The sequence below is a fragment of the Syngnathoides biaculeatus genome, chromosome 5 (assembly GCF_019802595.1).
Source record: "Syngnathoides biaculeatus isolate LvHL_M chromosome 5, ASM1980259v1, whole genome shotgun sequence".
Lineage (NCBI taxonomy): Eukaryota > Metazoa > Chordata > Actinopteri > Syngnathiformes > Syngnathidae > Syngnathoides > Syngnathoides biaculeatus.
Window position 1 is genome coordinate 28,524,550 of NC_084644.1, and position 19,755 is coordinate 28,544,304.

The 19,755-nt window shown below is 41.4% G+C and overlaps 2 protein-coding genes across 5 annotated transcripts; one reads left to right on the plus strand and one right to left on the minus strand.

Annotated features, from left to right (window-relative positions):
- Nucleotides 1-35: 35 nt before the first annotated feature.
- rnf115a (ring finger protein 115a) lies at nt 36-10,825 on the minus strand. Of its 2 annotated transcripts, none has more exons than XM_061819926.1 (9): nt 10,673-10,825; nt 6,265-6,323; nt 6,115-6,169; nt 4,610-4,893; nt 4,381-4,449; nt 4,217-4,289; nt 4,036-4,129; nt 1,027-1,142; nt 36-950 (listed from the first exon to the last, which is right to left on the minus strand). In XM_061819926.1, exons 1-9 carry the CDS (start codon nt 10,748-10,750, stop codon nt 831-833), a joined length of 948 nt encoding a protein of 315 aa, XP_061675910.1. In that variant the 5' UTR covers nt 10,751-10,825; the 3' UTR covers nt 36-830. The 2 variants fall into 2 exon arrangements, with proteins under 2 accessions (XP_061675910.1, XP_061675908.1); XM_061819924.1 differs by having other exon boundaries at nt 6,115-6,172.
- polr3c (polymerase (RNA) III (DNA directed) polypeptide C) lies at nt 10,820-18,160 on the plus strand. 3 transcript variants are annotated; one of them, XM_061819920.1, is made up of 13 exons: nt 10,820-10,953; nt 11,055-11,211; nt 11,834-12,098; nt 12,180-12,451; nt 14,638-14,742; nt 14,822-14,995; nt 15,077-15,128; nt 15,883-15,943; nt 16,023-16,173; nt 17,193-17,294; nt 17,588-17,637; nt 17,704-17,853; nt 17,928-18,160. In XM_061819920.1, exons 2-13 carry the CDS (start codon nt 11,065-11,067, stop codon nt 18,010-18,012), a joined length of 1,614 nt encoding a protein of 537 aa, XP_061675904.1. In that variant the 5' UTR covers nt 10,820-10,953; nt 11,055-11,064; the 3' UTR covers nt 18,013-18,160. The 3 variants fall into 3 exon arrangements, with proteins under 3 accessions (XP_061675904.1, XP_061675906.1, XP_061675905.1); XM_061819922.1 differs by lacking the exon at nt 10,820-10,953 and having other exon boundaries at nt 11,055-11,155; XM_061819921.1 differs by lacking the exons at nt 10,820-10,953; nt 11,055-11,211 and adding an exon at nt 11,245-11,767.
- Nucleotides 18,161-19,755: the final 1,595 nt, after the last annotated feature.

A 19,755-nucleotide genomic window follows, 5' to 3' on the forward strand; every position in this document is an offset into this window, starting at 1 on the left:
ATTTGACTTTGTATGAGACAAATGGAGAAGGAAACCCAGTTTTGTCACTTTATTAATACATCATAGACATTTTTATTTCAATTGTATAATACAGTTTGTTAATCATGTCATTCACATTTGCATCTCCATTCTCAATGTTTTTCTTTGCAGACCTTTTTTTTTGGTTTCCGGACTAAGATTATTTACATAAAGAAAAATTGTAAAAATGTGATCATACAATGAGTACTAATGAAAGATGAGAAATTATAATATGTACACCAGCAGGAATAGGTAGAATTTAAAAAAGTGGGGCCAGCAATGATGACTTAATTAACTTAATTGGTGCAATGGTTTTAAGATGTAATTCCCCTTTTTAGGGGATGCTTAAAACATTAAGCCAAAGAAATACCCCTATTGAGCATCCTAACAATAAATAGAGTTCATGAACAGGTTTACAGCAAGGTGGCGACTTGGAAATAGAAAAGTTGACATTTAGCCAACATAGTGTTTCAAGGGGGCAAACATGGAGGGGCCTCAACTGGAGCGGAAAGGAGACATGTTTTGGAACTTGACTTGCAAATTGCAAATGGCTAGTTGTGTGAGAAGTGACTCGTTTGCATTAGACACAACACACCAGCCAAAACTGTCCTGTTATTTGGATTGAAGCATGTCAGGGAATTCCTGATATGACTCCTTTAGGATGTGTGTTTGTGTGTGTGTGTGTGTGTGGGGGGGGGTGTCAGTGGGTGGACATTGGTTCATGAGAAGACAGAAAATTACAAAAAAAGTGATTGACATGGGGGAGCGAGAAGACTCTTCTCGTGTAGTTTTTTTTTTTTGCTTGTTTGTCTTCAGAAGGACCACCTCTCCTGTGTGCGGGGGTCCATGGAAAGGGAGTGGGGCTCTGACGGGGGCTGGCTGCTGCTGTCTTCGCCGTTCAAACTCTTCCGACAAACTGGACACGTGTCGTGCTGCGGGACAAAGCAACACACGGCGGATTAAGTGTGATGACAATGCGGGCTTGTGTTGGCATACGTGCTGACTCACCATCTCCAACCATGGTACTATACAGGCCGAATGGAAGAAGTGGTTACAGGGGAGCTGTCGGACGGCCTCGCCCACCTCAAAGTCCTCTTTGCACACTGGACATTCCATACAACAGTCTGGGCACAAGGGTGACACTCATTTCAACACTTTGCAATGGAAATAATCAGTGAGTCCATCAGTGGCGTGGAATTGATCGTTGAATGATCAAACTGAGGCTAAATTGAGTGCATTCTATGTTTGTTATCCATCACATTTGTTGCACCTGAGTTAGTGTCAAGTCAGTAGGGATATAGCTGAAGCAGTTTTTTCATTTTGTGGGCGGGGCTAAAACACAGCCCCCTGACCCCCATGGAGCAGATACAGTACTTGCCTGAGTTCCCTCCCCTACGAAATAAGGACAAAGTGATGGGATTTCAATCAATACTCAGTTGAGTGTTAACTGTGCTTAGCCTCATTTTCCACTCCAGCGTGTAGTTAGAAAGCTAACAACGGCTACACAATATCTTCGCTGGATTTTTTTTTTTTAACTCCAAAAATCAGGAAAGAAAAAAGCAATTGACTTTTTAAAGACTCAAATGGCCAGCTGAACATCAACAACATCGACCACCACTGCGGTACGGATTTTACGATGGGTTCATTTGTAAACTTTCACCAGTGGCAAAATGGCTGTGTTGGTAACTTTATACTAGTGAATTAAAAAAAAAAAAAGGCGTGCAAAGGCAGATGGTGAGCTGAAAAACAACGGTACAAGCCAACTCTGCAGTGTACGTTTTATGCCTGGCAGTTTTCTAGACTCTCACTAGGGACAACATGGATTCATGATTAACTTGATATTAACAAATGGCTTCTTCCTCCCGGACTGCTGTCATCCTGTGCCGTGTTCGGTTGTGACCAACAACAAAGCTAAATTAACTTGTGTGCTTATATTTATGATTATAGTCCACAATAACCATTGAGTTTTCATATAAGCGCCTCAGTATGTTTGATTCCTTTTAGTGTACTCATTCGACATGCTCACGGCAGCTGACAGGTCAAGTTTTGAAACCTGATTTTATATACGAAGCGATTCAGTCAAATTTGGAAGGATTGTTTAAATAACTCTTCTCTCTGTAATGTTCAAATTTACATGACATTTTAAGGGCTAGCTAAGTGCCACACGCTTTCGACCCTGCGGCTGTTGTGGCTAATTTGTGCATTTATTTCCTAACGGCCGCAAGGGGTCACACAAGTGGAAAAGGTAAAAGCGAGACTAGTGGAATATATGTGCCGAGGAAGTGACTTTTACCGGTATGTTTTTTTTTTTAGCGTCACTGATAGCGCTGCGCTAGTGTTAGTACTGTGTTACTCCCGTGTCTCAATGACTTTTACCGATATGTTTTTTTACTAGCCCTGTTAGCGCTGTGCTAGCGTGTTACTGCTGTGTTATTGCCACGTCTCAGTGATTTTTACCGGCATGTTTTTTTTCCCCAACCAGCTGAGTTAGCACCGCGGTAGCGTGTTTCTGCCGCGTCACAATGATTTAGGTATGCTTTTTTTTTTTTTTTTTAAACGGCTCTGTTAGTGCTGTGCTACTGTGTTGTTACTATGTGAAGATAAGCTAAAGAATTCAAACTTTGAAAATTCTTTCTGTGTACCGTCTTTCTTTGTAAATATCTCGTGTGTCAATGTGGGCACTTCCGGCTTTTACACAGGTGCGGCTTATGTAAGTATCAAATGGTATTTCCTTTACAAATGCACTGGGTGAGGTTTTAAAATCCGGTGCGCTAGGTAGGACGGGAAGGAAAGGACGGGAGTCTAGAGAGAGAGAGAGAGAGAGAGAGAGAGAGAGAGAGAGAGAGAGAGAGAGAGAGAGAGAGAGAGAGCGAGAGAGAGAGAGAGAGAGAGAGATCTCTCTCTCTCTCTCTCCTCTCTCTCTCTCTCCTCTCTCTCTCTCTCTCTCTCTCTCTCTCTCTCTCTCTCTCTCTCTCTCTCTCTCTCTCCTCTCTCTCTCTCTCTCTCTCTCTCTCACACACACACACACTAAATTCCTTGAGGAGATATATACAGGATAACTGATTCTAAAAAGATTCGATAAGTGATAGGCGTAGTGTAGATTTGACTGCTGTTTTCTGACGATAGCAGCTGGTTAAACCTAACCGGTCACGAGTGGCTCAGGCCATCAGTTGTGGCCGTACAGTTTGTGTTCGTTATGTGTTTATTTTGTTACCGTTTGTGAGAGTGTACCTGCTGCTGTCTATTCTTGACCACAATTGGGTTACAACTACAGCAGAGCGAGACAATGTCCACACGCAAGCTATCAAGTCGACCTCCCTCCTTCTCACTGTGATGTGTTCACATTTATGGCAGACAATGAGGCGCTCTAAGTAGCCACCCCAATGGACTATCCAAAATTAAGATGCTTTCAGGGTATAGCTCGCTGCTAAATGGACACTGCAACCGTGCTGGACTACTGCTGACATGAATTTAGGCTTTCATGTTCTTATATAGTGGGGGAGGGGTGGCTTATGGTAAATGATGTCAGTAGGCCTCATTTCAGTCATGGTGGGGGCAGAAAAAAAAATTAAGACTAAAATGGTGAAAAACTGTTTAACGCTATATCTCCACAAATTAGTACTAAACAAGTTTCAAATGTATGGTCATTTTCAGGACTGATCTTCAAAGATGTACAATGTATTCAGAAACATCTCTGAATTCCTTTCATAGGGTCTTTAATCATTAGACTTGTTAAATTATGACACACAGTTGTGCATATTTATTAGGCTGTGAAAATTAGTAGTAATAGAATTAAATGTAGAATGTTCAAATGTGCAAGACACCTTCAAAGTCTTGTTAAAATTTACTCCCCACTTAACGAATGAAGTGTATTAAATCCAATAATTACACCTCAATTTGTAATTGCCAGAGATTTCTCGAGTCATTTGCTTTAGTAATAAATGTGGTAATATATACTGAGACTTTAAGGATGATGCCCTGTTGTTTTGTACATGAGAAACAATGTGCGAGTCTGACCTGCTTGTTCCTGAGTAATATTTACAAAGGGGAGAGAAGAGATCCTCTCTTTCTCTGCTGGGGGAGGCCCCGTGTTCTCCAGTTGACCTAGTAACTACACACACAAAAAAAAAAAAGATCAATAACAAGGAGAAGAAAAGAAACCCAACAACCTGCACAGGTATGAAGTAAGTTGTTCTACTTGTGTTATGACAGCATCCAGGCCCCCCTGTCCCCAGGCGTAGTCCCCTGGATTAGAATGCAGCATCCCTGTCCTGCAGAGGAACAAGGATGGTTGATGGTACTCTCACAATGTAAGACCACCTTCTGACAAATAAAAGCAGTTGTGGTGTGGGGGCATCTCACCATGACAGCGGCGGCGAGCCGGAGACACCAGAGTTAGCGAAGAGGCCGGCGAGGAACTGTTGTACAATCCTGAGTGACGGACATTGAAAGTTTGATACATTATTTCTCAACATTTTCTGAGCCAAGCTGACAAAGATAGATGGACAAAGATACGATTGTTATTTGGAGTTAATAAAGTATAATTTTCTGAAGTGAAACATTGGTAGGTATTCAGGTTATGCTAACCCACCCTTCGACAGCGGGCGAGCGGTCGGGCCTGCTGCTGACTCTGGACCTGTATCTCCTCTGGGTGTGTAGGCGTGGGGGTCGCGCCGGACCCCAGTGGTCGCCGATCCCAAACGGACTCCCCATGGACCCCCCGAAGCCAGCGGGGACCGAGCCCCCAATGGGTCCGCTTCCAAACCCCCCAAAGTTGCTGAGCCCGCCCAAGCGCCCTCCGGGGAGCCGAGGTTCCGAATCGGGGTTGTCGCCGTCGACTGAAAATGGCCGCTCCATTAAGAGCAGGTGCCAAAGCTGCAAGGATGACAGAAACACAACGTACGGGTTTAGTTGAATGAACTAGGGCTGCAACCATTGAATTTTAAGGCAAAGAGAGTTTGTTTTGGATAGCACAATTCAACAACAAGGTGATTCAAAGCATTTAGAAAAGAATTGGATCTTTATTAAAAAGCAGCTGAGAACGGGTGCGTCGTGGTGTCGGTGATCATTTCGCTTTGGCTCCAAAAACAATGACCTCAGTTTTGCTTTTGTTTAGCTGGAGAAGGTTGTGACACATTCAGTCATTAATCTCCTCAATTCATTTACGAAAAGCCTGTACAGGGCCAGTGTCGCCAGGTGACATTGTAATATTTGTGTGTCATTTGCATAGCCGTGGTCACTTATTTTGTCGTTCTTTATGATCTATGCCAGTGGGAGCATGGAGAGGTTGAAGAGAAGTGGTCCCAGAATGGAACCTTGGGGAACTCCATACGTTATTCTTGTTTGCTTAGAAGTGAAGTTACCTATTGTCACAAAGTACATCCTGTTCTCCACATATGTTTAGAATCAGTTTAGTACAGTTCCGGAAAGACTTGCTCATTTTTCCAGTCATTTGAGTATAGAAGAAGAATCTATAGCCTACCAATTCAGATGATAAAAATTGATTTTTGTGTTAGAAAACAAATGCAATGAGGTATCTCAGCTGCTTATCCTCACAAGGGTCGCAGCAGTGCTGGAGCCTATCCCAGCAATATTTGGGGAGGAGGCAGGTAACGCCATGATCTGGTTGCCAGCCAATTGCAGCTAACATGGGAAAAACTAAAACTAAAAACTATTTGCACTCACAATCACACTTAAGGGCAATTTAACCTCTACAATTAAATTTCATGTTTTTGGGATTTGGGAGGAAATCAGACTGCTCGGAGAAAAGCCACAGGGAGAACATGTAAACTCCACAAACGCGGGGCAGAGATTTGAACACCTGTCCTCACAACTGTGAGGCAGACGCTCTAACTAGCAGTCCACCGTGCAGCTATTACGTGTTTATTTCCATTTATTCTATAAAATGCTTAAAAGTGATAAACTTTAGATGTCTAACGCACCAACTCATTTCGACATGCAGTGGTGCATGAGTCTCTGTGGGAAAACTGCAAACCTTCAAAGCACAGATTTTGCTCCAACAGTTTTTTTTTTGCAATCGAATTACTCAAATTCTTCGATTAACTGTTTTACATGCCAGTCAGGTCAGAACCGTACCTCTGCAAACTGAGTGGTCGTGTCATCTAGTCCGTTGGTGCCGCTCTCTAAGAGGCTGCTGGAATTACAGACACAAACAAAAAAAACAAAACAATAATAAATCAAATCTTGTGCTAAGATCAAACCTGTCAAATGAGTCATGGCTCTTACCTGGAGTCCTCTGTCACTTCTTCGATGAAGCCTGAGTCACAGCGAGGACAGATATACTCCTAGAATGAGTCAAGTGACAGGATAGCATACGCTTAGACGTTGATGAAACACTCCAGACGGAAATAGGAAAAAACATTATAAGATATTGAATCACCAATGTCCAAAAAGGCCTCAAACACATTCATGCTGTCCAAAATAAGCACTGTTCACAAGCTAAAGCCCAATCCTTATTTAAAAAAAAAAAAAAAAAAAAAAAAGCGGGATGCGGTGATATTGGAATACAATCTTTTATTGGAGTCGTCTGACAAAGCATAACAATACACTTTCTTGACTTAACAGCTACAAAATGGTGAGGATTGAATGTGACCAAAGAGGTCGAGCTGGTCCGCCAACCACTCCTCAAGGGCGTTGGACTCGATGACAGAGCTCACATGACTTTTGACATGTAGAACTCAGCTCCGCGACCATGGATGGTTTTGGATGTCCTCAGAGTAAACTATTTACACTATTATTGATCAATGACAAGATGACATGTTTGTCACTTGGCTTGGAAAGGAAGAAATGCCCCAAGATGGGAGTGTTCGTGTAAGACACGCAGGGTGGAATTACCCTCTGCCAGGGCAAATACGCAGTAATTTAGTCAGAGCGGAGGATTAGATTCCGAGTGTCTACAATGTATTGAGAACATCCATTAATTTTTTGAGCCGCTTATCCTCAAAGGGCAAATAGAAGTGCTGGAGTCTATTTCAGCTATCAACGGGCAGAAGGCGGGGTACACTCTAAACTGGTTACCAGCCAATCGCAGGGCACATAGAGAAAAACAACAGTTGCACTCACAATCACACGCAGGGACAATTTAGAGTCTCCAATGAATGCATGTTTTTGGTATGTGGGAGGAAACAGGAGTGCGTGGAGAAACCCCACGGAGGCACGGGGAGAACATGCAAACTCCACACAGGCGGGCACAGTATTTGAAGGCCAATGTGATAACCAGATGGGTCACCAAAACATGTTCCTTTTAAGAAATAAGAGGACATAAAATCCTTACTTAAGATATATTCATATGCATCAATATTGCTGTACAATTGCAAGTCTCTTTTCTTTCCACCAGGTGTAAGTGGAGTTCCCTAATACCACAGCGAGCGTCAAATGAAGTCATTATGTAAATGGGAGTAGTGGCATCTGATTCTGGTTGAGCAGCAACAAGCACATGCATGTCCTCTTCTTTTCCTCCTCGTTTGGACAAAACTATTTCACGATCTGTGAATCGTACAGCGATTGGATGTTGTTTGCCTCCCAACATAAACTTCACCAACAGCTCTTGAAACCAATTAGAAGAGGTAAAACTAATGTGGCATATCTTGTACAAACACATTGATAGTTTTTGTTTTAAGGGAGATAACTGTGGTGTCATTTTTAACCATTTCTCTCATTTCCAGCGTTTTACACACCGTAAATATACTTGGCCCATTCATTTGCATGTTTAAGTTGAATTGGGCCGATTAAACGATGAATCACCTTTTTTGATTATTGGTGTTTCTTTGTTAACATGACTTTTATTTTTTTTAAAGCAGTTTCTATAATTCCAAACACAAATGAGACGAACGTTAGTTGACAAGGACAGCCAGTGTTGCCAAATTACCCACATTATGCAACGTTTCTGACCCCCTCTAGCAACAATTTTTCTAAAAAGCGACTAGGAAACAGACAACATTGGTGGAATAGTTTTCACATTGTTTTGCATACAACAACAAAGGAGTAATTGGGGAATCAATCATGCTGAACATCGCTAACGACAAGGTGTGCTTTTGTAATGATTAGGTTGCATTAATACTACTTTTTTTTTAAGACATACAAATATGAGTACAAAGTGCTTACATTTAAGTACTTGTCAATACCAAGTAACTAGCAATGCCATTCTATTGGTTTAACCAATTGTTGTTCAAAAACCCAAAACAATAACTTCCTGAACGTGGCATAATCCATCTGTCCATTTCCTGAGCCACTTATCCTCACAAGGGTCGTAGGAGTGCTGGAGCCAATCCCAGCTGTCAAGGGGCAGGAAGCGGGATACACTCCCAAGTGGTTGACAGCCAATCACAGGGCACATAGAGACAAACAGCCACACTCACATTCACACCTAGGGGCAATTTCGAGTGTCCAATAAATGTTGCAAGTTTTTGGGATGTGGGAAGAAACCAGATTGCCCGGAGAAACCCCACGATGGTATGGGGAAAACATGCAAACTCCACACAGGCGGGGTCGGGATTTGAACTATGAGGCCAACGCTCTAACCAGTTCCGCCACTGTGACCATTGCATAAATTTGATTCAAAAAAAGCTGTGTCAAAAGAAATGACTTTACATTACAACAACGTGAGGGAGGCCCAAGAAGAGCATCATTTGCAGTCAGCCAAACGTATAGTAATTTGTGTTTATTTAAAGCACAGTACATAGCTCCACACAGCTGACATGGCTGCTACCTGGAAAATACGTGTCGGGCTGGTGTAGTGGGATTGGTGCCAAGGTATCAGGGCATTTTTATCAATATGAGTACAAACATAAAGCATCCCTAAGAGTGATTTATTGACATATCGGGAAAATCTGACCCAAGGTGTATGCTTCCATGTCACAGCTCTGCAGGTAATCTTGCTTCACCCGTTCCTTTACATCAAAAAAGATAATGTGGCGGCAGGTGAGGGTGTGACAGATATAAGGAACAGCCAGGCCATTCAACTTGACAACTCATTTTTAGAAGTTAAATTGACAAACATTTTAAGTGTTAATTTAATAAGTATCCTGTTTACAGACACGACCAGTCATAAGTTTGGACACACGTTCCCACGCCACTAAATGAGAACATGTGCAAACTTCTGATGTGTAGTGTACATGTTTTGACAAAAAGAAAACTGCTTTTTTTTCTGTTAAGGAAAAAAACATGGGGATCAGTTCTGTGGGTGTTACCGAAGTAAGGAAAACAATGGTATCAGGTCAAATAAAGCGTCCCAGAAGAAGGTGAAAAACAAAAGTGCATAACCTTTAGTTTAATTTCAGCTGGGCCAGTGCTTCTTAAGCTTTTTATACCAAATACCAAAAGAATTGCTTCAAGTACTACCATCATGACCAACATAACGTATGCTTAAGTAGGCCTAAGTATTGATCTAAATATGAGACAGTGGTTTTTCCTCCAAAACTTACATAATATAAAAGTATATTGTAAGTAGGGATGGTATCGGTACCAGGTGTAACATCGGGGTGTTGTGGTTCTTATTCCAATGTTTTGGGTACTAGCAAAGGCAGCCGATACCAGCCAACCAAACTTATGTTCTGTGGGGTACTTGCAAAGCCTGGCAATATCTGCCACCAACTGACCAATAAGTCTCTCCCCCCAATATTTCGCTCTTATTGGCGTGGGTTTTACATGGCAGACAGAATGAAGGAAAGGTCTTGCTTTACAATTATCACTCACTGTCTTAATTGAACTTTGATGTATCAAAACTACTCGTGTTATTGGACAATACTCAAGAGTGAAAACTGGAACCGGTCTGGAGAAAAAATTCCCATTGACTGTCCCTAATTTTAAGCAACTGCAAAAAATGTATGCTGTTTGAACATAAAACTGCTCTTCAATGTAAGATTTAAAAAAAAAAGTGCATTAAAAAGATTCTATTTAAAAGTATTGCACAAAAAAACTAAATGGTTTAAATCCTACCAGTTCATAAAAATTGAATACAAGTGACTGTACTTGGCCATTGACTCTTTGCTCAGTAAAAGCCATCCAAGCATTTGGCGGTTCATGTTTGGGCTCTTTCCTCTTAAGCTTTTTGGGGGAGGGGCAGATTTATGCGCAAGGACATTCTTATTTTTAAAAAGCTCACGTCATTATCATATGTGTTCAAATGCTTCTCCTCTCTTTCCACTTCAAATCGAAACTCAAATCATTTATGGAGGCGAAATTCCCCTGCTTTGACAAAAACCCTTTGTTATTAGTTTACGATGGGGAATCTGAAAGTGAAAGCAGTTAATATCGTATTTTATACGTCCTTCTTCCTTTCACCTCAGTATGTTTTAAGTGTAAAACACATCACCTAAGGCAGATAAACCATGGTTTTAACCAAACTCTTTAGGTATGAGTGTCTTCGACGAGTAATACAAACAACGCAGACCGGCCAATTAGTTGTAATGTGTATTATTTGACAAACAGGTTTACAATTATTAGCTGTTAATTTAGAGTTATAAAACGACAACAAACGCCGCTGACTGCTAGCTGGCTGGTTGGTTAGCTTTTTTTTTTTTTTTTTTTTTGCTAAGGAAGGCAAACAGAAGACACGGTAATCGGCCAAGACGCCAACTTGTCAAGAGAGCAAAAAAGACCACGTGCAGCCGATAATGTAAACCAAACGTCTTACCGGGAGTTTCGGGTTTACTTCTCCCTTACAACAGTGACAGAAAAAGCGATGCGGGGGAACAGCCGCAGCCTCCGCCATCTTCCCCAAAGCGAGCACACAAACAGTGACGTCATCATCCACCAAGAATCTTCCCGGCAGGCACTTCGTCGAAGACCGACGAATCACAACTAGGGAAAAAAACGGATGCGGAAGTTTTTGTCTGTTGACAATACATACCGACACGCGTGTTTCCGCTTCGCCTGAGAGATACATTTTTAAATATAACAATAGCCGAGTTAAAGGTTGGTCATTCACAAATGTTTACTGCACATTGTATGCAGTGTTAACCGTTAGCAAGTGCGTTTTTCAAAGACTTTAATATTTGGTTTTGTTGCGTTGCTAGGTACATCCAGATGACTTCCCAGGAGGTGCGCCTGTGCGGTCTTCTTCTTCGGGAGCACTTTGGAGAAGTGGTGGAGAAAGTTGGGACACATCTGCTTAGAGGTGGAGCACAAAATCTAAGGAGCATCATTCAAGAAACAGGCGTCTCACTGGACTTGGTACCGCTCATGGTTTTATTGGACTTTGAGTACCTACTGTTTTTTAAAGCATTCCCTCATGACCCTTATTAAGGTCAACGGTGAGCCCTAACCTCTCCTAGCTGACTGTGAGTGTACAGTCAGGTCCATCAATATGGGACATCGACAATTCTTTTTTTGTGCTCCAAACACCATGACATTGGATTTGAAATGAAACAAACTATGTGATTTAACTAGAGACTTTGAGCTTTAATTTGAGGGTGATTACATCCAAATGAGGTGAATGGCAGATGTAGGATGTATAGACGTTTGTTTATATGACTCACATTTCTTAATGGACCACTTGTAATGGTATAAATTAACTAACTTAAATCAAATTTTCACTTTTTAATACATGGGTGCAAAGCCTCTTCAGTCAACAACATCCTAAAATGTCGAACATAGACGCCACCAAAGAATGGATTTCATCCCTGGTGGTGTTCTGCCAGGCATCTACCGCAACTGTCTTCATGTTCTTAGGGCACCTGCCCTTCAGCGCTTTCTGCAACAAGTGAACTACATGCTCAATTGGATTCAGGTCAGGGGATTGACTTAGCCAATAAACAACATTCCACATCTTTGCATCCTCTGTTTCTGTCGCCAGGTGAAAAAGTCAGTGTGTGTGCTCATGCAACACGGAACTTGCATGTTCAGCCAGGGCCGCAAAGGACGAGGCAGCCCTACCGAGTATCACACCAGCTGCAGTCTCATTCTGAAGATCCTCCGTTACCCGCGCTACATCTACACCGCCAAGACGCTGTATGGCGACAGTGGGGAGCTCATCATAGAGGAATTGCTGCAGAGAGGTCACGTGACCATGAGCAACATTGTTAAAGTAGTCGCGGATCGCCTCACTCAGACCATGGAGGGTGATTAAGTTTGAATGAGAAGACTAGATGATAGTTTTAAAAAACCTGCCCATCTCATCCTCTGTGCATTTGGTTTCACAGAGGGCCGCAGCATGGATTATAAGGATGTGTCATCTGCCTTTTCCAATCTTGTGGAGACTCATTTTGTACAACGCTGCCCCCCGATGGCAAGTGCTGCAACCAAAGCCAATGAAGCTACACCCGAAGCTCCTGTTAGCATCGAGCTGCCGGCTCCAGAGAGTTTCCCTGACTGCTACAAAGTGCCACAAGTGACTCTTCTCGGACGTGGTAAGCGGCAGCTTGAGGATCCGGAGGAGCAAAGCGTTGCAAAGAAGCCCAAAATGGAGTCGGTGGTGGGTGTTACACTATATTAGCGCTGTCCATTTACCATTTCACGATATATATTACATATACAGTACTTACTAACAGGCTTGGGGAATAACGTAATACATCTAACTGGATTATTTAATTAGAATACAATAACTCTTGTTTTAAAAATCTTTTTAAAAATAATCAAGGAACTACATGTTTTCAGTTTATTTTCATAATGATTTAAGTTAATTCCTCTTACAAAGACACATCTGTGTTTTAGATATGTGTTTTATCCATCCTTCCATTTTCTTTTGCCCCTTATCCTCACTAGGGTTGCGAGGAGTGCTGGAACCTACCCCTTCTGTCAACGTGCAGGATACACCCTGAACTGGTTGCCAGGCAATCGCAGGGCACATAGAGACAAACAGCCACATGGGGAGAACATGCAAACTCCACACAGGCAGGGCCCGGATCGAACCCAGGTCCTCAGAACTGTGAGGCCAACGCTTTACCAGCTGTTCCAGCGTGCCGCCTCCTTGTTTTAGATTTTGTTAAATATCCCAGTTTCTTTTAGATTAGAACAACTGGCTCATACCTCGAACAGGCTCTGAATAGTTTGGGGAAGTTTCTCCGGGCCCTCCATTTTTTTCCCAGATCTCAAAAACATGCACAATAGGTTAATTGAAGACTAAATCACAGGTGTCAAACTCAAGGCAAGATCTGACCCCCCACTTGATTGTATGTTTTCCGCGAAGGCAAATCACATGTGTCAACTTCCATGATTCTTTTTAAAATTTGCACCAAAATTTCAAATTCTCATATCATAAATGATAACGTTGAGATATTCTGGACCTATAACGGCCCTCTGAGGGAAACTGTAACTAAAATGTGGCCTGGGACACAAATAAGTTTGACACCGCTAATGGTCTGTAGGTGTGAATGGGAGTATTTCTTAAAATGTGCCTTGAGATTGGCTGTCAACCATTTCACAGTGTAACCTGGCTCCTGCCCGCAGTTAGCTGGGATAGGCTCCAGCACGCCTGCAACTCAAGGGAGGAATTGCAATGTAGGAAATGAATAGATGGCTCGAGACAGGATCTGCTCCCAGATTTCCAAATGATGCAGCAAAACCTTTTGCCTTTGCTGTGCAGACGTATTTGAAGAAGTACAATTTTTGGGAACACAGGAGAAGTCAGCAAAGTAAACTATGATCAACACTGTTGAATGCTTTTTTTTTTAGTTTATGAAGACATGATCAATTTATTCATTTATCAGGATTTGTGGATGTCCCCTCCGTTAGCTGCATGTCTGCCGTCAAGGTGGAGTATTTTGCTCTGAAGGCATGTAGGAGATCACATTTTCCAATGGCTTGTCCATGTCAAGTCCATGTGTGGATAGCTTTACCGGCATTTGTGAGAACTGCGGCGGCACGGTGACACCTGGAAAGCGTTGGTCTCACAGTTCTGAGGTCCCGGGTTCAATCCTGGACCCGCCTTTGTGGAGTTTGCATGTTCTCCCCATGGCTGGACACTCTAAATTGCCCCTGGTTGTGATTGTGAGTGCAGTTGTTTTTCTCTATGTGCCCTGTGATTGGCTGGTAACCAGTTCAGGGTGTACCCCACCTCCTGCCCGTTGACAGCTGGGATAGGCTCCAGCATTCCCCGTCACCCTCGTGAGGATAAGCGGCTAAGAAAATGGATGGATGTGAAAACTGTGGAAGTATTGATATTGGTCTCTAGTTGGTGATTTTTCCGTTTTTGTAGGTTGGTATTTCCTGACCCATTATATTATTATTTTCACAACAATAAAAAGTTAATGTAAATAAATCCTGTCAATAAAAATATATGACAGTAAAGTAATTTAAAATTGGATTTTAAATTATTGATGAATGGTGAATGTCATTGAACAATAAAATGTGATTAATAAATCAAATCTATTATCGATAATCACCCATCACAAATTTGTACAATATGGAAAAATAGAGGGTGTAGTTAGTTCTACAGTCCTGCAGTGTGCTGCATGGAGAAATTATTTATGCAATTTTTTTTCTTGTACTTTTTTGTTTTGAACTAGAGAAAAATCTGCAAATTGTCACCTAAATTCTATAGCTTGTCATAAATTCCCGACAATTCCCATGAAAAGTGTCCAACTTGTACCTTGTGGGGCAAGTTGTCTTGGGTTTAATGGCTGCTGCTGCTGCTTCAACATGTCAGTTTTTTGTGTACAGGCTCATGGCGATGAGGGCATTTACTGGCAGGTGAACTTTGACAGATTCCATCTCCACTTCCGAGACCAAGCTATCATCAGCGCTGTGGCCAACAAGCTTGACCAGGTCGTTTGATGCCAAACGCTGAAATTTTGCGCTGTGAAATTGAAATGTTTTTTTTTTTCAATCTCTGTTTATCTATCAGACCAGCAGTGAGATTGTCCGAACCATGCTGAGGATGAGCGAGGTGACCACTTCGCCCACGGCCGCCTACACAAAGCCCCTCTCTGCCAATGAGATCTTCAGATCCCTGCCAGCCACCTACAACATTCCCAGACAAATGTTAGACCAGTACCTCTCTCTGCTGGTGGATGACCCGGTATGGCATTTTCCAGTCACTTTTTGTATTTCTTCTTTTTACTGACTGGAAACATTTTCATCATCTATTTTTTTTTTCTAGATGGACTTTGTGGGCAAAGCTGGTGAGAGTGGAGGCGGGATGTATGTTGTCAGTATCCTTTTCTTTTCAGAAAAAAATGCTTTTATCTGACTTCTTATCCAGGAGAGTGTTTCGTCAATTGGGCACCTTAGGCAAACCCAGTCATGTGGCCCTCCAGATCCTCTTACTGCAAAGATTTGAAATGTTATTATTTATCATCAATTTAAAAGTGTCAATTTGAGAACATTCTACTTTTACCTGAGCTGGATAATAACTTTAAAATCCTTTTTGAGGCTTTTTACCAAACAAATGAATCATCTCAACGCTTTTACTGGAACTGATAAGATCACTATTCATCCATCCATTTTCTTAGCCACTTATCCTCACAAGGGTCGCGGGGAGTGCTGGAGCCTATCCCCGCTGTCAACGAGCAGAGGGCAGGGTACACCCTGAACTGGTTGCCAGCCAATTGCAGGGCACATAGAAACAAGTGCGAAAAGTCGAAAACTTTTTCCATCAGTTTTTATTAGATCTTTGGAGGCCCTGGAAATCTCGAGCTCCAAGGCATTTGCCCGTGTTTGCCTCATGGTAGGTCCCCCCATTATTTTATCAACGCATACAGTTCTCAGTCATTGTCTTTGTGAATGTGAACTACTATTATTGTTGTCATGTGTGCAGCAATTCAGTGTAATACGCCTTTTGTCTGAAGTTTACTGGGGTAGGCTCGAGCTCACCTGTGACTCTGAACAGAAGAAGGGTTAAAGAAAATGGATGGATGTATTTTAGCAACACAAGATGTGGATTATTTCCTTGAGTCACTGTGTCAGATTTGCATCGAGCACTTACCAATCTTGCACGAGCCACGCTAGAGTCTGTAGTGCAGGAGAGGTGATCTTGTGTTTTAATCTTTCTACTCAACATTAAGGTCCTTTTCATGCAAGCTGTACCGCTAATCACATTTTGACAGATTTGGATCCCGCTCGGCGCGCATCTTCCGCCTTTTGCTAAAGAAGAAACACCTAGAACAGAAGCAGGTGGAGGATTTTGCCATGATTCCTGCTAAGGAGGCTAAAGACATGCTATACACGCTTCTCTCGCAGAACCTGGTCCAGCTGCAGGTAAAAAGCCAAATTTGTACGCAAGTCAGAACGTGTTGTAGTCGGTCACCGCAAGTCGTAATTACAGTAAATATTTGTATGAGAAAATTTCTACTCCATAAATATAAAACAGTAAAACAAGTCTTGCCCAGCTTGTCAATGAAATGCAAGTTTCTATTTAACTGTCATGAAAGACAGTCCCCAGAAGTTGGAAACATTGCATTGCTTTGGATTCATGTTCGGCACAGCTTTTGAGTTGAAGATGAAAATTAGCAGGTGAATCTCAGTTTATGTCATCAGTTATGAGGGAGAGAAATGTCAACACAATGAAAGATGGAGAAGATTATGCACCTCAGAATTACACAGACTATGCTTATGTATGGCATAAACAAAGTGTTGTCTCGCAGTAGTAAGTGGAAAGAATATTTTTCGATTGTGACAAAGTATGACACATTTGATGGTGTAAATGAGGAACAGCATATAAAAAAAGCCACTGACATTTAACCATGTGATGAGTCCGTTTAGTGTTGGCATCAAAAACCTTTCTCAGTTGATTTTGTTGTTTTGTACTTTGAGATGTTACGAAAGCAAAAAAAAAGAAAATGTTGGCATCAAAGTCACCGTTGTTGACATGTTTGTTTTGGGGTTCAAACTAGGACAAGTTCCGCTGTTTATTATTGAAGAAGCAACAAACTGTTTTCTATTGAAAAAATTAGACTAATCTCCATTTTGGTAGGTTTGGTACTTTTGAGGTTGTAACAGAAAGAGCAAAAAAAAAAAAAAACGTGAATAGGGAGATTTTCAGAAAATAGGACTAATTCCACAGAAAAAAATGCAAATGGGTACATTTGTGAATAAGGAGCTGCGATAATGGGAATGTTTACTGTACTGCGCTACACCAGATTACTACCCAGCCATCTTGGCTCAGTGCAATGTGTAACCGCTTCTCGTTACATATTTGTTTCTTTTTTCGTACAACGTGTGGAAAGTTTGTACCTTGTCCCAACGTTGTCCATATGCTTAAACTTTCTCCTCTCCAGGAAATCCCAAAGACTCCAGACTTTGCTCCGTCTCGCACCTTTTATCTATACACTGTCAACCAGCTCTCTACTGCGAGGATGCTGCTTCAGAACTGTTACAAGGTAAGTCCTCATAGACAGATTTGGGAAAAAAAAGTCTGATTAAAAAAAACAACAGTGAATGTTTTTGATATTTTGAGATTTTTTAAAATGTTTTGTAAAATGTCTTAATGACAATATTTGTATTTGGAATTTGGGAGTTGTCAGCAGTTTATGGAATACAAATGATATTCATTTTTGTCAAACATAAACCTATAAAATAGCAAAATCTAGGAAACGGATCATTTTTGCTATACTCTATTTTATCATTCTCTCACTCTGTCGTAAGTTAAAGCTTTTGTGCTCTGTGTGCACAGACAGTGGCAAACCTTATACACAGGCGTCTATTTGAGACATCAAACAGCAAGTAAGTGCATTGCGGCGACTCTGTGCAATGCGTAGCAGTCGTAACAATATTGCATTTGATTGACAGGCGTCTTCTGGAGAAGTCTCAGCGCATAGAGGCCATCCTGGCGTCCCTGCAGGCCGGTGGGGCGGAGCCAGAGCAGCTGACGGAGGTGGAGGAGATGATCACAGCTCCTGAAAAGCAACAGCTGGAGTCTCTGCGGCTTCATATTAACAAGTAGGAATTCGAGCCAAGTCATCAAGTCCGCTTGCTATCATGTCACCTTTTTTTTTTTTTCCGTTTCCATCAAGGTTGGATTCAGCGGAGAACCAAGTGGATGAAACCATATTTCTGCTTGAATCTTACATCCACGCCACCGCCACTTCCTCAAGTTGATTAAGACCTTATAGTCCTTACAAATGATTTCAATAATACCAATAATGGTTGTTTTATAGTTTATTTGAGTATATATATATATTTTTTGTCCAATTTGCCAGTGTATCCAATGTTTTGTCCAATAAAAAGTGTTCCTCTTTAAAATTCATACTTAATGTAGACTGCCATTTATTCGAGTGCAGACCTCAACCAAGGCCAAGAAAACATCCATGTCCTTTATTTATTTATTTATTGGTATTATGAATCATGATCCAGGTGATAATGAGCCACTCAAGTCCCGGAAGTGGGAGTACTGTACATTACAATTAGGTTATCAATTCCCACAGACTGCAACAATGACACTTTGTACATTTAGTTGAAAGTTTGCTACCTAACAGACAAACCTAAATGAATCAATTAACACTAAAATAATTAGCAAGCACGCAATAGGATGCAGACATATTCCTAAAAGTTAAAGCCAAAGCTCAACGTGGCCATTGGCAATTTCTGCAACCAGCAAAGCGAACTCTGACAAGAATGAGGAAGTAGATGGGAATAAATGGGGGGGCAACTTGACATCTTATCATTGCATCACTAAAAAAGTAAATTTGAATTTAGAGATTTTTGTTATAAGTTCATTGTAGATGTTTCAAGTTAATTGTTGAAATTGTTGGCAGCCTGCATGTTGACAAGAGCGGTTCCACTGCCATGGTTGCTTTTAGAGTGCCTCATTTTCACTCCACAACAACCCGATGTGACATAACATCTTAAATAGTTAATTTATACTTCCATTGTTATTTGCTGCCAATTTTGTCTCGAGTTTGTTGTCACATATCTGCCAGGCCACCTAGGTATACATTATTCGCGTTCTCACTGGATTAGTCTCGCCACTCTGCAGTGTTTGCATATCTGTTCTTGAGCAATACAGGACACTGCTGCATCACAAGTAACTACACCGTTAGAGATTCGTCACTTTAAATGCTTTAATTTCTTGAAATTTCTGCAGTATTTGTACAATTAGCAGTCTGTTGCTCCATTAGTCATTCCAAATTGAAAGAGGACTCTGCGTCATATGCACTATTGTAAAAAAAAAGTATTAGCATTACTACACTATTGATAAACTTTATTGCTCAGCAACTCTCTGCTCTGTGTTTTTATTTCTCAAAAGTATTTTCTCTCAAATGGGAATTTGTTCTTGTACTAGAGCGGCTCCAACTACAAGAGACTAATTTCTTGTGTGTTTATGACATACTCTGCAAATAAAGATGATTCTGATTCTGGTATTCCGGGCACCAGGGATTAAAAAAGGGTATATTTTTGTGGTTCAAACCATGTAGGAATGAACGTGTAGGCATAAAAAAAAAAGATTTGTAGTAGTTACTGTAATTGATAGTTGAGCAGGGTCTGTTTTAGAGCATTCAGCAAACAGCCACCACATTTGAAAGTGGACTTGATTTTTTTTTTGTAATTTTGAAGCCCCATTTACTCACATTTGCAGATTCCCCCCATCAATCTAATTTGGTAGGATTCTTAACATTATTCTGTGGTATGTTTACTTTACAAGACATATTTTAATCTTACAGGGACTAAAAAACAAGGCAACCTCTAGCAAATTCTATCCTTGTACAAGGAGGATGATGGGACTGTGCCAATATTTTTCGAGCAATGCTTCCATTGTAAGTCATTTGGCAAAAGGAGAAAATAAATTCCTCTGAGCATTTCCAACTGAATTTTCACCCCTCCACATCGTTTCATGGAACCCGT

Bases quoted from the DNA above. Each gene is read 5' to 3' on its own strand.
- rnf115a (XM_061819924.1), bottom strand. From the start codon at position 10,750: ATGGCGGAGGCTGCGGCTGTTCCCCCGCATCGCTTTTTCTGTCACTGT. The intron at 6,324-10,672 runs GTAAGACGTTTG...GACTCATTCTAG, and splicing joins AAGTAAACCCGAAACTCCCG to GAGTATATCTGTCCTCGCTG. The intron at 6,173-6,264 runs GTAAGAGCCATG...CTGTAATTCCAG, and splicing joins GAAGTGACAGAGGACTCCAG to CAGCCTCTTAGAGAGCGGCA.
- polr3c (XM_061819920.1), top strand. From the start codon at position 11,065: ATGACTTCCCAGGAGGTGCGCCTGTGCGGTCTTCTTCTTCGGGAGCAC. The intron at 17,638-17,703 runs GTAAGTGCATTG...TTTGATTGACAG, and splicing joins TTTGAGACATCAAACAGCAA to GCGTCTTCTGGAGAAGTCTC. The intron at 17,854-17,927 runs GTAGGAATTCGA...GTTTCCATCAAG, and splicing joins CTGCGGCTTCATATTAACAA to GTTGGATTCAGCGGAGAACC.